Source organism: Budorcas taxicolor, chromosome 10, assembly GCF_023091745.1.
Source record: "Budorcas taxicolor isolate Tak-1 chromosome 10, Takin1.1, whole genome shotgun sequence".
Classification (NCBI taxonomy): domain Eukaryota; kingdom Metazoa; phylum Chordata; class Mammalia; order Artiodactyla; family Bovidae; genus Budorcas; species Budorcas taxicolor.
In genome coordinates this window covers 34,812,443-34,830,530 of record NC_068919.1, presented here as the reverse complement: position 1 = coordinate 34,830,530, position 18,088 = coordinate 34,812,443, and the positions used below count along the sequence as shown (strand labels likewise).

General features: G+C 42.3%; 1 protein-coding gene across 1 annotated transcript in view; it reads left to right on the top strand.

Annotated features, from left to right (window-relative positions):
* DNAJC17 (DnaJ heat shock protein family (Hsp40) member C17) overlaps positions 1-18,088 on the top strand; it is a 28,710-nt gene that overhangs the window by 1,571 nt on the left and 9,051 nt on the right. The window contains exons 2-4 of the mRNA XM_052647231.1: positions 16,766-16,835; positions 17,127-17,185; positions 17,391-17,478. Of these exons, the coding sequence (XP_052503191.1) occupies positions 16,766-16,835; positions 17,127-17,185; positions 17,391-17,478 (217 nt within the window). The remainder of the gene's footprint in view (positions 1-16,765; positions 16,836-17,126; positions 17,186-17,390; positions 17,479-18,088) is intronic.

Here is an 18,088-nt window from a genome sequence, read left to right as displayed (position 1 = left end):
AAATATTCAAAGTCAGTTTGCAGAAAGGACACAGTACGCACTGGGTAGAGGAGCTGCCACCAGGGGATCAGGCTGAGGCTGTTGTCTAGGCAAGAGGCTGAGGTCTAAGCAGGGCAATGAGGTTGGGATTCAGTTTTCACTCAGGTGAAGTAAGGGGTAGATGAGAAGACTCTGCATTGGCTGTACTGAATCTTAGTTGTAGCACATAGGAGCTTCATTGCATCACGTGGGATCTTTCACTGTGGCACACGGTCTCTAGTTGCAGCATGCAGGGTGTGGGCACATGGGTTCAGTCGTTACGGCGTGTAGGCTTAGTTCTCCATGGCATGTGGGATCTTAGTTTCCTGACTAGGAATCAAATCTGTGTGCCCTGCAGTGGAAGCACAGAGTCTTAACCACTGGACTGCCAGGAAAGTCCTTCCATCTGTGTTTTAAAAGAGGGTAGAAACTTTTCTCCCAAACACCATTTGATTCCACAAACTTTTATTAAGTGTCTGCAAGTGAAGAGAGCAGTCCCTGGAGGGTTACCTCATCATGTCTGTTTCCAGCTTCTCTGTCTCTTGCTTTTGTAGTTCATCATTTAGAAATGCAGAAATCAAAAGTTGATAATTCTAGAAGGTGATGCTTTCTAATCAGATGGTGGTTTCCTAGAGAGTGTAGCTTGTGTAGAAAATGACAGCATTTATAACTAATCTTAACAAGTGAGGCCAAGAATAGTTGCTTGTTACATCCCTGTAGTGAGAATGGATGGAAATCATAGTACAGCATCGAGCAATGTTGGGATTCTAAATGTGCCTTTATAATCATCTTTGTACTTATCACCGTAGGCAGTTAAGAAAGAGAACTCTGGAGTCAGACTGCATGCATATTGGTTCCACTCCTTAGTTCATGAGCTTGAGCAAACATTTAACATCTGTGTGCCTTGGCTTCCCCATCTGCAAAATAGGAATGATGGCAGTCCCTCACCGCCCTTGTTGTCTGGCTCAGTCCGGGCAAAGCACGTAGAAGGCACTTAGCACAGACTCACTGCGAGTGCATTCATCCTGTTATCACTGTAGCTTCACTTTCCTACACTGTAAGCGCTGGTGTCCAGTGCAGTCTCCCACAGCTCATGGCTAAGGTTGCCCTTCCCGCCTCACCCCTTCTCATTCGTTCAAGTCCCTGATTCACTTCACACCACAACAGTGATTCTCAACCAAGGCAGTGGTCAGAGTAGAAGGGAGGTGGGGCATCAGGGAGGTAGAACAAGATTGAGGATCAGCAGAGTTCACAAATGTTTGGGCATGGTATGACTTCAGAGCTGAAGAAGATACCGCTTCTGTTTTCTGACAGCTCACAGAATATAGTGAACAATGAATTCTGAGGTAGAATGAAAGAGGTTGAATAAAAGCTTATAAGGAGGGCTTCCCTGATGGCTCAGTGGCAAAGAATCTGCCTGCCAATGCAGGAGTCGGGTGTGATCCCTAGTCCGGGAAGATCCCACATGCCGTGGAGCAACCAAGCCCATGCGCCACAAGCCCGCCCGCCGCAACTGGAGAAAAGCCTGCGCAGCACTGAAGACCCAGAGCAGCCAAAAATAAAGAAATAAGTAAATTTTAAAAAGCACATAAGGAAAATGCTGTCAGAATAAAGAGGAAGGCATGACTCACGTGATTGGTAGGATCAACGAAGACGTCCCCTGAGGAGGTGTTTTTGTGCAAGACCTTGAGGGGAGAAAGGAATATTTCGCAGCAGGGTTAAAAAAGATCATCATGGTCATTTACTCTCTTCATTTTATAGGCAGGAGGATGGAGGTCCAGGGAGGTTATGGAACTTGCTGAGATCACCCAGTGAGTGAGTGTTGGGCCATATTGGAGCCCCAATTTAGTGTTCCTACCACTGCCCTGCACATATCAGTGGAAGCTGACATGTGAATTTCTGTCCTGTTTATAGCAGCCTTGCTTTTCATTTGAAGCCCTTTGCAGGGTACGTAACTCACTGTATCTTGGCAGATATTACTTGGTAAAGCTAGGTGCTTGAAAATGTGTTTTGATCAACCCTTTGAAGACTCAATTTTTAAATGTATTTACCAGGAAAACTACCATGGAAACTTACTATTGACCTTTTCGGGTTATATTTTATTATTGCTTTAAGGAAAAGGCTATTTTACCTGTTTTCTAGCTAATACTTGTATTTAAATCACTTGTTTCAGTTATACCCTAGAATGTGATGCATTGACATCCATTGTTTCTTACCAATTTAAGAAAAGTAAGACAGAGAAGGACTTGAAGGAATGGTATGAGGTTAAAGTGCTTGGCATGACAAGGATTGGGGCATTGCCTAGGATTTGTTGAGGATGTGGCGGGAGATGAATCTGAAAAATGTGGTATCTTTGGGCCTCTAGGCCCTTGGGTGGCTATACTTGATTTTGTGGGTGTCTGGGGGCCATTTCTGGATTTGAGGTGTGCGAGACTCAGTCCGCTGCCTCCAAATGGGTGCCTTGCCTAAAGCCTCTTGCCTCCAGACCAGGTCCTGAGGCGCTAAGGTTGGGCACTGAGCCTGGTTTCACTTGTCATTCGTTCATTCACTAAGGGCCTGACGGGCACTGGGTGGGACCAGGAGCCCGACCTCCAAGTCTTCTTGGTATCTCTCTGATAATTAACTCATTCCTGGGTTTGGCTGTCTGGCTGAAGCGCTGAAGTTACTTGGCTACCTGTTAAATCAAAAGGAATGATTCATTTGTGCTTGTAAGCTATTCATTAGTGTTCAAGATAATACCTCACATTTATAGGACACTAAAGTGCTTTCACATAAATTATCTCATTTGATGTGATCTTCAAAACAAGCCTGTGAGGTATGCAAGGACTATTAGCTCCAATTTATAGATGAGAAGACTGAGACCTGCAGAGTTTAATTGATTTGGCCAGCATAAGGTGGCTAGTAAATGCAGAGCACCTGCCCAAACCTGCATTTTGTATGCCTCTTTCAGAGCTGTTTTCCATGACCCACAACTTAGGAGCAATTAGGGCAACAAGAGATGGTCCCAGAAAGCCTCTCGCTCCCATATTTGACACAGATAGAGATTTGACTCTGTGAGTAAAGCTGCCTGGCCTGGGTTAACTTGAAGGATATTAAGCCAACCTGGACAACTTGAGGAAGTGTATTAAAATTTGTGTTAAAACTACCATAGTGGAGTTTTCATCTCAGGGAAGGTAGAATTCAAAATATTCTCTATTTGCATAACTGCTTTCCCTATTTTTGCTGCTCCTGAATACTTTTATTTGGTTATTAATATTTTTCTTTAAGCCAAGTCTCTTCTTTTTACTAATATAATTTTGTTTATGAAGGAAACCAATGCATTAAGGGGAAAAAAGAATGAGATGTAGGAAGTATCAGGGCCCAGAAAGAAAGAATTCTGTGCCTAGGCAGAGAGAATGACTTTGGGGGTAGGGACTGAGGACATTAGGGGTTGAGAGTGCTAGCAGGCCGTGGGGGTGAGGTGAGGAGCCGTCAGACCCAGGGTATCTGTCAGATCTGAGGGGTGGGAATCTCCAGCCTGAGAGAAGAAGGCAAGTGAGGATTTTAGAGTCTGAGCATGATGTAAGCCTGCTTAGGGTAAGGGTGGGAGGGAGAGGCAGGCCTGAGAGAAGAGGGCATCTGAAGAGGTGGGGGTGGAAAAGGAGACTGGCCTCCAGATATGGACCAGTCTGGTCTGGGGACGTGGGCTGAGAAGGAGGGCAGGGCTGGGGTTGAGGCCCAGGAATGGGTACTGGGAGCACTAAAGGGAGACGCAGAGGTGAGAGCTGAGGGGAGGGAGGACCAGAGGAGTGATCTCAGGGATGGGCTGGCGACCTGCATCCTTTAAGGCGCATAGGGGCAACTTATGGGCAGAAGCAGCCCAGGCCCTGTGCATGGTCTTGGTTGGTTCAGGCTGCACAGGTCACTGTCCTGAGTCTGGACCATGGTTAGCAGACTGTGAGAGATGTTGGTGTGAGGTCCAGGTGCCCGCAGAATCATCTCACAGTACTACTGGCAGGCCTCCATTTGGAAATGTTGAGCTGAGAGCACTGGTCTGGGCAGTGGCTGGCACCCTCTTTGCTCAGAGCCTTAGGAGCAGTCCCGTTTCCACAGAAATTTGGAGATTTCTCTGTAGTGCTGTTGCAGTGTAGACCATAGGCTTTAAGAAACGAAAGTGACCAATCTTTTAGACAGAGGGGACTTCCAGGTAAGCTCTGTGGTTTACTTCCTGCCTATGGTATCAGGCGGTCACATAACCTTTGGGGTTGTGGCTAGTGTAGGGTTGATGAAATGTCTGCTTCCCACAGGCTTGGCAAGAAAATACTGCCCAGGCTGAGATTACTAACTATTGCTCCTTCTGGAACTGGGCCTGTAATGACTTCTAGCTGATTCACCAGCATGATTTGTTCATTCGGTATCTGTTGTCACATGGAGCAGCCTCCCTGTGTGTCCTCTGTATCTGAGTCTAACCTGTGAGTTGGGCTTTTGAAAACTGGACTGAATTACTTGTACTGTTAATACTTACTTGGCTCCAAGTTTTATTATATGAAATGATAACAACTTTCTAAAAAATAATGATCTCTTTTTTGTAAGGCACCTTTCTTTTAAGTTAATGAAGGCTATTTTATATTTATTGGGCCCCTTAGCGCCTGGCTTTTTTTGTCTAAGTTGGGAATTCATTCCTTTCAAGAGGTGAAACTGGAGGCAGGTGGATTGTCAGAGGCCCTCCTGTGTGCCTGGCACCAAGCCCAGTGGAGACCCAGCTCCAAGCTCTTTTCCCTGCTCTGGGCTTAGGTTGCTGCAAGTGGCCAATCCAGTTATGGAGCCCCCAGGAAGGGCTGGGCTAATGCATAACTCATTCTTCCCCTCTATGATGCAGGGGGATAACGTTTAGTTCCCACTGTGGTTCTTTTATCAGTCTGTTATAGTGATTTCTACTTAAGAGGAAGTGTTGGCAGGTAGAAGGAGAAATTATAAAATAGTTTGGGAAGATCTCCAAGGCTTGGAACAGTACCCACTTCCTTCTGCTCTTCAACAGGCCAGAATCAATTGACATAGTTGAGTTTTCCTAATTGTGTTTGGTTGAGAACAAACGGATATTTGCCCCTTTCATTCAAAAGGTATTTATTGTGTGCCTACTGAGTGCCAGGCACTGCCTAGTGCACTGTTCTGGGCCCTGGGGATAAGCAAAACTCCCTGTCCCCTAAAGCGCATTCCCTTTATTTCTAAGAACCCCCATAATTTCCTATACCTGTGTGCTCTCATTTGAAGTACAGTCATAACCAGTGTGTCTGTTTTTCCAAGCCATACCAAAAAAGAAAGAGCAGATTTATAAGCACTTCCAAAGATATGCTGGTATCTGGCACAGTCTAGTAGGGAAGAGATATTTCTATAAAAGAGTAGAATTTAAGGGACTTCCATGTTGGTCCAGAGGCTATGACTCTGTGCTCCCAATGCAGGGGGCCCTTGTTTCATCCCTGGTCAGGGAACTAGATCCTGCATGCCACAACTAAGACCCAGCTCAGTCAAATATACTTTTTTTTAAAGTAGAATTTAAGATAATCATCACCTGAGGAAGCATAGGAAAAGCCTGACTCTGCCCTCAGTAACATCTGAACATTTTTTACTGTTCAGTAGTTTATGTTCTGAGTGATGATCCTGCGTGACGGAAGACTGATCAAACTCAAGTAGTGTCATAGGATGGAGAAGGGAAGGGAGTAATCTGTGGTATTTTTGAAAGGCATCAGGAGAAAAGACCACACTTTTGCAAATTGGAGTTTGAAGTCATAGAGTTTAGGTTCATCTGAGATCTCTGTCATTCTGGGGCTGGGTCTTGGAGACAGCCTGGTTCTTGGAAAAATCATGGTCTGGGCAGGGGCTTTGGGTTAGAAGCCTGGCTTTTTTGTCACCTAGGTCCTTTCTCTGAAGTCTAAGGAAATGTAAACGACTATTTCCAAGTGCTAGGGACCTGAGTTTCTAGGAGAAACCTACAGGTAAAGAAGGAAACCTGCAAGTGTTGAGATAATTCAGTAGCTTTTGGCAACTTTCAGTGGCTGCCTCAAACCTCCCTGGGTGTCCGAGCACCTGCAGACTCTGTTTCATAAAGGAGCTGCCAACCCTGGGATTAAATAGTCCCGTCTCTCTCACATGATAACACAGAAGTCGTTCTGTTTCTTTATTCTTCTGAAAGTTCCTCTTCCTTCTCAACTTATCATGATTAAGAAAAATATTATTGCATCTTTTTGCCCTCTTGAGCTGCTAGTAAGGTGGAATTATTTAATAATAAACAGTATTGATACAGAAGCTTTTCAGAGGCCTGTTGTAGGAGAGTTGTGTTTATGAGATGAGAAATTTTTCAGGTACTACTCACTCCAGGAGGGCTGGGCGGAGCTGGGAGTCCTGTTTGTAGCACAGAATACCAAACTGCAGGCCAACTGATTCAAAGTCAGAACTGGCCTTCCAGGCTAAAACCCAGCAATGGGCCTTGCCCAGGGCAGGCTTAGCAGCTAAAGATTGTAATAACTAGTTAATCAGGACAGAAAGATGGTAATAACTAGTTAATCAGGACAGACACACTTGACCAGCATTCTTAGGCCAGCTGGGCTTTTGTTCCTGGCCACTCTGGAGGATCTCAGGCTACCTGCTCTTTGAATGAGGGTAGTTCAGAGCCCCTGGGGGCTGACCAAGGATAGAATTTGAGAACTGCTCCCAGCATTCTTGAAACCAGCCTTGTACACCTTGAGAATTCATACTGGATTGACCTGGGTCCTTTCCTGAAGTTTCTGAAGTCAGGTTGGCATCATCCTGGCCTGGTGTAACAATTTACCTCCCTCCTAGGAGTGGATAAACAAGAGGTTTGGGCCTTATATTGAGTACCTGGTTTTGTTAGGTACTTCACATGGATTATTTTCTTTAATCTTCAGAATGGCTCTATGTGTAGGGGATACTTCCCACACTTTGTAGTTGAAGAACCTAAGGCTGAGTGAGATTTGGTAATTTGCCCCAGATTGTGCTAATAGCATGCAGAAGATTCAAAATGTTAAAACATTATCTGTTAGACTCCAGGACCTTCTTTCTTTCAGTGAACCATGTTGCTTTCTAGCTTAGGATAATTGAAAGAAGCTAAACATCCCTGGTTTTTCGCTTTTTGTGTTTTTTAAAATATATAATTAACATGTAACATTATATTAGTTCAGGTGTACAGCATAATGATATGATATATTTGAGATATATATTGTGAAATAATCACCAAAATAAGTCTAATTAAATTACATCCATCACTGTACATAGTTACAATTTTTTTTCCTTGTGAGAAGAATTTTAAGATCTACTCTCTTAGTAACTTTCAGATATACAGCATGGGGCTTCCCTGGTGGCTCAACAGTGAAGAATCCACCTGCCAAAGCGAGAGACTCGGGTTCTATCCCTGGGTCAGGAAGATTCCCTGGGGAAGAAAATGGCAACCCATTCTAGTATTCTTGCCTGGGAAATCCCATGGACAGAGGAGCCTGGTGGGCTACAGTCCAAGCAGTCGCAAAGAGTTGGAAACAGCTTAACAAGTAAACAACAACAACTAACTATAGTTGTCATGCTATACATTTTATCCCCATGGCTATTTGTTTTATAACTGGAAATTTATACCTTTTAATCCCCGTCACCCATTTTGCTACCCCATTCTGCCAACTGCCTGCCTCTGGGGCAATCTGTTCTCTATGAGTTGTTTCTTGTTTGTTTTTTAGATTCCACAGGTATATGAGATTATATGGTATTTTTCTCTGACTCATTGACACTCAGCATAATGCCGTCAAAGTCCATCCACATTGTCACTGATGGCAAGATTTCCATTGTTATAGCTGAGTAATAGTTCATTGGGTATATCTATCTGTGTGTGTGTGTGTATGGGTATGTGTATGTATAATCTCCATGAAATTAAAAGATACTTACTCCTTGGAAGGAAAGTTATGACCAGCCTAGACAGCATATTCAAAAGCAGAGACATTACTTTGTCAACAAAGGTCCATCTAGTCAAGGCTATGGTTTTTCCAGTAGTCATGTATGGATGTGAGAGTTGGACTATAAAGAAAACTGAGTGCCGAAGAAATGATGCTTTTGAATTGGGGTGTTGGAGAAGACTCTTGAGAGTCCCTTGGACTGCAAGGAGATCCAACCAGTCCATCTTAAAGGAGAGCAGTTCAGGGTGTTCATTGGAAGGACTGATGCTAAAGCTGAAACTCCAGTACTTTGGCCACCTGATGCGAAGAGCTGCCTCATTGGAAAAGACCCTGATGCTGGGAGGGATTGGGGGCGGGAGGAGAAGGGGATGACAGAGGGTGAGATGGCTGGATGGCATCACCGACTCGATGGACGTGAGTCTGAGTGAACTCCAGGAGCTGGTGATGGACTGGGAGGCCTGGCGTGCTGCTGTTCATGGGGTCACAGAGTTGGACACGACTGAGCGACTGAACTGAACTGAATGTATAATCTCACATCTTCTTTATCCATTCATCCATCAGAAGACACTTAGGTTGCTTTCATGTCTTGGCTACTGTAAATAATGCTGCAGTGAGCATGAGGGTGCACTGTATTTTCAAGTTAGTGTTTTCATTTCTTTTGGATAAATACTCAGAAGTGGAATTGCTGGATCATTTGACAGTTCTGTTTTTATCTTTTTAGTATTTATTTGGGCCACGCCACACAGCTTGTGGGATCTTTGTTCCCCAACCAGGGATCGATCCCTGGCCCTTGACAGTGAAAGTGTGGAGTTCTAACCACTGGACTGCTGGGGAATTCCTGGTAGTTCTATTTTTAATTTTTTTTGAGGAATCTCTATACAATTTTTTGTAGTGGCTGCACCAGTTGTATACCTGGGATCACTTTCTCCACATCCCCACATTCTGTTTTTTGATAATAGCTATACTAACACGTGTAAGGTATTAATAGTATCTTATTGTAGTTTTGATTTGCATTTGCCTGATGGTTAGTCATGTTGAACATTTTTTCATGTACCCATTGGCCATTTGTATATCTTCCTTGGAAAAAACGTCTATTCAGATCCTCTGCCTATCATTAATGAGATTGGTTTTTCTGTTGTTTATTTTGGGTCTTTTTATTAACCCCTTATCAGATATGTGATTTGCAAATATTCTCTGATTCCATAGTTTGCCTTTTTATTTTGTTGATTTGCTGTGCGAAAGCTTTTTAGTTTGATGTAGTCCCACTTGTTTAGTTTTTGCTTTTGTTTGTTGCTTTTGCTTTTGCTCTCAAATCCTGATAAAACAGGGAATCGTTGTCAGGACCAGTGTTAAGTAGCCTGATTTCCATGTATTCTGCTTGAAGTTTTATGATTTCATGTCTTACATTCAAGTCTTTAATCCACTTTGAGTTAATTTTTATGTATGTGTAAGATAGTGATCCAGTTTAATTCTTTTGCATGTGACTACCTAGTTTCCCCAACAGTATTTTTTATTTTTAAAGATTTTATTGGAGAAAAATTTCATTGGCACATAGTTGATTTAAATGTTGTGTTAGTTTCAGGTGGAGAGCAAAGTGATTCAGTTTTCTGTATACATATATTTCTCTTTTTCAGATTCTTTACCCATGTAGGTTATTATAGAGTAAGTTCCCTGTGCTCTATAGTAGCTCCTTGTTGGTTTTTTTATGTACAGTATTGTGTGTATGTTAATCCCAAGCTCCTGGTTTATTCCTCCCCACTCCAAAACTATTTATAAGGAGACTGGTCTTTCCCCATAGCACAGTCTTGGCTCCTGTGTTGTAAATTAATTGACCGTTTATGTGTTGGTTTATTTCTCAGCTGTCTATTCTGTTCCATTGATTGAGGTGTCTGTTTTTATGCCAATACCATACAATTTTGATTACTATAGCTTCGTAATATAGTTTGAAATCAGGACGTATGATGCTTCTAGCTTTGTTCTTTCTCAAGATTGCTTTGCCTATTTGGGGTGTTCTGTGGCTCCATACACATTTTAGGATTTAAAAAAATTTTTCAGTGAAAATGCTCTTGGAATTTTGATATGGAGTGCATTGAATCCATAGATTTCTTAAGGTAGTAAAGACATTTAAATAATATTAATTCCTCCAAACCATGAGCTTGGAATATCTTTCCTCTTATTTGGTCTTCTTCAGCTCCTTTAATCAGTGTCTTATTTTCGGTGTACAGGTTTTTCACCTTCTTAGCTAAATTTATTGCTAGATATTATATTCTTTTTGATGAAATTGTAAATGGAGTTGTTTTCTTAATTTCTCTTTTCTGATAGCTCATTGTTAGTGCATAGAAATACAACAGGCCTTTGTGCATTGATTTTGTATCCTGCCAACTTTACTGAATTCTTTTATTCTAACAGTTTTTTGTTGGACTCTTTAGGGTTTTCTGTATACAATATGTCATCTGCAAGTAATGACAGTTTAACTTCTTCCTTTTTGATTTGGATACACATTGTTTCTTTCTTTTTAAAAAATTCTATTTATTTGACTGTTTTGGGTCTTAGTTGTGACCTGTGGGATCTTTGTTGTGTCATGCAAGGGTCTTTGGTGATCTTGAGTGAGTTCAGTAGTTGTGGCGCACAGGCTTAGTTGCCCCACAGCATGTGGGATCTTAGTTCCCTGACTAGGGATCAGTCCCATGTCCCCTACATTGCAAGGTGGCCTCTTCCCCACTGGACCACTATGGGAATCCTGGGTGCCTTTTATTTCTTTACTTTGTCTAATTGCTCTGGCTATTATGTTTGTTTATTTGTTTGTTTGAACAATTTTTTTTTCTTGATGTGATAAGTAATACAAGCTCACTGTGAAAAGTAAATGTCAACTATAATGCTCTTTTTCAGAAATATTTTTTATATTTTCATCTAGTGAGTGTGAACTCCCTTCTTGGCCTTCTCTGACACAACTCTGGCAAAAGGTTTGGGGTGCTTTGTTACAGCTAGTGAGGGTGGAAGTCCAGACTCCCTGTTCCTTCTTTGATGGCAGGGGGTGATTGGGAGCCACAGTTTTTCCTATGGTATATGGCTAGAATAGAACAGTTATTGTCTGAAATAATGATTGCATAGTTTTTCATTGAATGGATTTTCAGTATCATAATGATTGCTTCATTATGTCACAGTTTTCTCATTTGTAAAATGAGGATAATAATTTCAACCTCATAGGAACGTGTTAAGAGTTATGTAAGTTACTGGGACTTCCTGGTGGTCCAGTGGCTAAGACTCTGTGTTCCCAATGCAGGGGCCCCGGGTTTGATCCCTGGTCAGGGAATTGGATCTCTCATGCCACAGCTAAAGTTTGCTTGCCCTAACTAAGAGTTCACACGCCACAACCAAGAGATCCCATATGCTACAACTAAGACCCGACAAAGCTAAATAAACAAAATAGATTTTTTTTTTAAAAAGGAGAGTAATCCTATTTTTGAAAAATAGAGCTAAGTAAGTTACTGTATATAAAGCACTTCAGAAAGAGCTTGCTACATGGTAGATGCTAGCAACCATTTTGGAATGTAGATTATTTCTGACTTCTTTTATAAATATGCTATAATGAACAACAGTGTTTATAAATACTGTATAAACTTCTAAGTATTTCTTTAGAAGAGGCCTTGCTGGATCAAAGGGTCTGCACTTGTCAAAGCTTCCTGATATATACTGCTAGATTACTTCGCAGAATCATTGTATAAGAAACTCCTCGGCAGTCCAGTGGTAGGGCTAAGCTCTTCTACTGCAGCGGGTGGGGAGCAGGGGTTTGATCTCTAGTCAGGGAACTAAGATCCCGCAAGCCACGGGTTGCAGACAAAAAAACCCCTAACAGACCAGAATCATTGTGTTAATTTACATATTCACCACAAAGCCACCAACATTAAATACCATCCTTTGTTTTCCTTGTTGTCAACTGAGAGGTGAAAAAGACTTAATTTTTATGTGTGAGGCTGAACATTTTTCATGTCAACCATTTATGTTCTATGATTCTCTTTTCATGTTCTCTGTTTTCTTGTAGTTTGTCTTTTTCTTGTGTTTTGTTTTTCTGCATGGCTTCTTTGTATAGTAAAGATATCACGCACATACTTCTCTCAGTTATCATTTCCTTTGTCCTTTCTTTTTTAACTTCTTTTTTATATTTAATTGGAGGATAATTGTTTTACAATGTTATGTTGATTTCTACTGTACATCAGTGTGAATCAGCTGAAAGTATATATATATCTCCTCCCTCGTGAGCCTCCCTCCCACCCCCCTCATCTTTTAATTTTGTCTATGATTTTTTTCTTAGATAAATTAAAAAAAATTTCATTGTAAATCCATTCATTTTGTGTATGTATACATGTGTGTGCATGTATGTGTGATTCCTTCCCTTGCTTTAATGCTTAGGAATTTCTTCCCCACACTAAAAGTAGATTAATAGTCTCATCATTTTCTTTTAGTTTCATTTTTTGTGTTGAGTTTTTTTTTTTTTAATCTATTTGGAATTATTTTGGTATATGGCTTGAGATGAAGAACTAACTTTTTTCACTCATTATGTTGGATTTTAGTAATACTTTTTACCATACATTGAATTTTTACCTTTATTACTGTTTGTTTCTTGGCCATGCTTATATGTTCCGTTAATCTTGTCTTTGTGCTTCACGACAAACTTTCATTAGCTCAAAGAGAGCTTTAGGGTTCAAGTTCTTTGGGCTTGGAGACCCCTAAAGCCTCTTTAGTCATTCATCCTGATTCATTACTTTTGATCTTAGAAGGCTTTCCACATCTGGCCCTGCTCATATGCACTGTGGGGCTTTTCCTTCTAATTGGTCCACTCTCTGTTTTATGAATCACACATACCTTATGAATCATGCTAAGTTTCTTGTATTTTCAGTGTCACACCTGAGTTACCTTTAGCTCTTTCTCTTCTCAGGCCAGTTTTGTGTTTCTTTGCCTTCATGTGTGCCCTCGCTCCCGAGCATTTCTTCATCCCAAGTTTGTGTTTTTAAAACTTGTTTGTGTGAATTTTATTCTTTTCCTGGTTTTCTTCTGTTACTTTTCTTTGGTCAAAGGGTTTTTTTGCTTTTTTTTTAAATTAAAATATTCTTTGACAAAAACATTATTTTTACTTCCATGTTTTATTGCAACCACGTCTCTTCCTTTTCATGTCCTTTTCTGTTCTCAGTACCTTTTCCTCATGAAAGGAAAACATATTTCTCCTCTGAGCTGGTTTGGGGCTTGAAGGGAAGTCAGGTTCTTCCACACCCTCTGTCTTGAATGCCCTTTCTGGCTCTGCTTGGAGAACTATTACTCACCTTTCAGACCCAGCTCAGATGTTATCTCCTGTGTGAGGCCTTTAAGGATAAAATTAACTCCTCTCTCTCTTTTTTTTCCATTCTTAGGGACCTCACTTAAGGAATCTTACAACTGTAGTATAATTCATTGTTTTCACAGCCATTTTCCTTGCTAAGCAGTGTCCTTCCTCTTCAGTGTCAGGGAAATTCCTGATTATTCTCTGTATCCCCAGCTTCAGCTCAGTCCTTCTGTATTCTCCATGCTCCATGAGTGGACCCAGGCGGTGGGGTAGATTGGGTGCTGTACCAAAGGGCTGTCAGAGAGCTCCCCTCCTATCTGTAGACATTCCTCTCCAAGAATGAATACCAGCATGCCCTTGACTTTCTGACCTCACCTCTCCCGTTACTCATCGGGCCACTGCATGAGACTGGTAATTTTTTTCAATAGGATTCCTCAATACAGAATGCTCAGCTCCTCACACCTTTAAGGGGTGATTTGGAAATGGAGGCCCAGGCTAGGCCTTGAGGGGACAGAGGTCCAGGATACATCAAGTTGATTGGGGCAGTTGTGTTTGGTTATAGATGTTGAGTGTGTGGGAGGCTGGAGGGGTGGGAGGTCCCCCCAGATGGGGACTGAGGTGACCTTGGTCTAGTTATACTGTTGCTTCAAATGAAATCTGACGAGACTGTTAAAGACATTTGTCGAAGGAACATATTCTGGAAAGAGAATTGATGAGAAAACAAACTAATATATGTAGATTAATTTCCCATTATTATATAATTAGGTTTTTTTGTTTGAACAATTTTCCTGTTTAAGTTAAAAAAAATTCTGATATAGAGCATTAAAATGAAATATAAAACAGAAAGCTATTTAATATCATTCCTTTAGAATAAAAAACTATAAAGCATTCTCTAAAGAAAGAAAAGAAAATGAAGAGTGTTTTACCACCTAACCCCCTCTTGCCTCTTATTTTGCTTTCCTACTATTTACTACTATTTAGTATTTCCTACTATTCCTACTATTTACTCCTTCCCTCCCTCTTATTGTCCTTTTTCGCATTTACAAAAAAGAATACGTAACACTTTAAAAGAGCTCCATGATACAAAAGAAACCATCTTCCACAAAATTCAGCCTTTGTAGGGCATGCCTGCTAATCCTGGTCCTGAGGGCAGTGTTGCAAATTGAGGCAAAAGACACCCTGTTCTCCCTTCCTCTTCCTCTCAACCAGTTCAGACACAGCGCCTGGGATCAGAGAGCGAGGAGAGGTGGGGGCAGAGAGGCAGAAACAAATCCCAGTGACTTCTGTTTGTTGGAATGATCAGGGGGAAGGTCTTTGAAAAGAGGGCTGGGGAAATAAGGAAAGAACATTAGCTTTTTAGTTCTCTCTCTCTTTATATATTTTTGTATTGTTTTACTTATTGAAAAACAAAAGACACTTGGTCTCCTACATTAGCAGGCGGATTTTTTAAACTACTGAGCCATGGGGGAAACCTGCAAATATAAAGAATATATAATAAAGGCTTGGTTTAAAGTGAAAAAGAAATAAGGCCCTAGGCATAAATGGAGAAGGGAAAAGAAAGAGTAAAGGGAGGAATGACAAATGATAAGTTGCCTCAAGAGTAAAAGATGACATGTCAAATGAAACTGTCACCTCCTCTTCCCTTATTATTTTTAATGAGGAGAAGGGGGCGACAGGATGAGATGGTTGATGGCATCATAGAGTCAGTGGATATGGGTTTGAGATAGTGAAGGACAGAGAAGCCTGGTGAGCTGCAGTCCATGGGGTGGCAAAGAGTCCGACACGACTGAGTGGCTGAACAACAAATAGTGAAAAAAGAGCTGGATTTTGTTATTGTTGTCATTACTTATTGTTGGTGAAGACCTAAGTTGGGGTGAGGAGGTGAACATAGGTGGGCTGTTGGGAAGGTTAGGGGCCAGGGAGGGCCTTTTACACTTTCTGCCCAAAGCCTGTGCTGGGAGTGGTTCCTGCTTCCTCAGGCTCAGCCAGGAGAGCTATTAATAGATGGGCTTGCTTGCCTGGGCAAGTGAAGGTGTGGTTCCAGCTCTGGCCCAGCAGGTGGCAGCACACCCCAGAGGTCCTGGGCTAGCTGTAGCCGAAGGTGCAGCCGGCACTGGGCCACAGACCCTCCCCTGGGGGTGCTAGCTGTTTGCCTCTGGAGGCCCTTTTCTAGCACACTTTGGATTGAAATGTTTATTGGTTCCCCATAGGAAGCCTGGAGAGCCAGTCTGCTCAGCTACTGGTAGAGGTTCTGGGCTAGAGGCTTCTCCTCCCAAGAGATTTGAGCAGTAGGTAACATATACAGGCAGAGTGAGGGCAAGGCCTCAGAAAGCAGAGGATTTCTGGGTTTTGTGCTCTGAGTGGGGAATATTCAAAAGAGAACCTTGGTAGCTATGTTTATTTATTTTTACTAATATAAAAAATAATACTTATTTTCTTTTTAATAAAGAGGTACAAAGATGAAAACTAAAAATAGACCATAGCTTTCCCGCCAAGATAACCCCTGTTATCAATAAAAATAATAATAATAAAGACTAGTTTAAGGTTTGAAAATTAGAACCACAGAAAAGTATACAATGAGAAGTGAATGTTTCTTTCCCCTCCGCTTTCAGCTTCTCTCCAAAAGAAACCACTGTTTCTTGTGATTGCTGTGAGGAAAAAAGGAAAACAAAGGCTTGCACATGCTTGAGTGTTTCTAACTATTTACATTTCTTTTATTTTTGGTCTATTTTAACCCCCAAATTATCATATTAGTATGTACTGTTCTTAGCCCTGTTTTTTTAAATGCACTGTACCTTGGAGATACTTTCTTTTTTTTTAAGTTGAGGTATAATGGACACATCACATTGGATTAGTTTCAGGTGTAGAACATAATGATTTGCTGTTTGTCATCATACCTGATCAGTTTTCTTTCTTGTAATGAGGACTTGAAGATGTTTCTGGACAGCACATACAGACTTTTGTCTATGGTGATTTCTTAAATGAGTCTCCTCGTTGTTGGAGATTTTGGTTGGCTTTACTTTGGGGCTTATATAAACTATGTTTTAGTGGGCATCCTTGTATATTTATTTTGGCATGCTTCTGCAAGTCCAAATTCCATAGTAAGTCAAAGAGAAAGTACATTTAAAATGTTGATGGCTAAGTTTCCCTGCGGAAATGTTGCCCTGGCCTACATTACATTACACTAAGACTGTGTGAGTGCCTGTTTCTGGGTGGCTAGAGCGAATCTGCCCCTGCCAGGAGCCTCTGACATCCACAGAGGTGAGACTAGGTGCTCGGCAGGAAGCAGGCCCAACCCTGCTGCTGGGCAGCCTTCAGCTTCCTCCATAGCCTTTGCTTCCACTGAAGATCTCCACTGTGGTTGTGAGATGACTGTTTCAGTGTGGCAACCTTCCTGTAGCGATGCAGAGCCCTCCCTGGATTTCCCTTATCCCGTTACCAGTGTTCTCCTGTCCGTCTTGGGGTGAGAGAATGAATAACCCAATCTTGTCTCTTCCAGGTGAAGAAGGCATATAGACAGAAGGCCCTCTCCTGCCACCCAGACAAAAACCCGGATAATCCGAGAGCAGGTGAGCCTCTCCTCGGCGTGGGGAGGAGCCCAACCCACCTGGGTGTGCTGAGTGCCATGGAGGTCAACGCACGCAGCCCGACTTTGGGCACTGGTCCCGTGGCTGCACTTCACACATTAAGGGCGTCTGATCAGTTGCTGATATGCTTACCCTTTCTTGTTGGTTGGGCACCTGTTGATGTCTTCCTTTCCAGCCGCCTGTGGCTTCTTTGAGGCGCTTTTCTGAGGGAGCACACTGTCACCAAGTCTAACTGTACTTTTCTCGTCTCTCTTTTTTGATCTCTCTGTTCAGCTGAACTCTTCCACCAGCTTTCTCAGGCCTTGGAGGTACTGACCGATGCTGCCGCCAGGGTAAGCACATCCTCCCCTGTCTGAATTGTCCCCTACATTTAGAGACTGCTGTGTGCTTCATCCTCTATACTCGGCCATGCTGTCCTCGCCTGGAGACTGTCACCAGACAGCCTCACTAGCTCTAGGGCTAGAGGCGGGGCCAGGGAGGAGGCCTGGCGCTGTGTGTTACCCCGTTGACTGCTCCTGTGTTCCTTCCTTCTGCCAGGCTGCGTATGACAAGGTCAGGAAAGCCAGGAAGCAGGCGGCAGAGAGGACCCAGAAACTTGATGAGAGAAGGAAGAAAGTAAAGCTCGGTAGGTGGCATTGTGGTGCGGGCGCCCTGCGGTTTACCTGGGTTGTTTTTATGTAGCTCTGCCACCTTTGCTCCTGTAGCTTCAGTTCCAGCCACTCAGAGCTTTGGGCCCCAGTCCTGGGCAGAACCCGGTTCTCAGGGGTGGCTCCTGAAGGACAGTCTTAGGAATAATAACAATGACTAGGTGTGCTAATAGCTAAGCATTGTGACAGATGTTTTACTGCCTCCTTTAATTATCGCAACTATCCAAAGAGCTGGGTGTTACGAAACCTATTTTATAAACAAAAGAAGCTAAGGCACCAAAAAGATAAGAACGTGCTGGAACCAGGATTTGAACCCACACAGCACGAGCACAGTCAGTGTCCTTGTTGGCCGTGCTGTTGTTTACCTGTGTCATTTGTCCAAGTTCCACACAGAGTTCTCACTCTGAAATCCCCTCAAAAGGGTCCAAAGAGAGCCAGACATTTGCCTCTTGAAAAACAGCTTTATTGACATTATTTTGTATATCCTATTGTCCACCCATTTCAAGCGAACAACTCAGTGATTTTTAGTAAATTTAACAAATGGTGCAACTATGACTCTAAATCAATTTTAGAACATTTTCATTACCC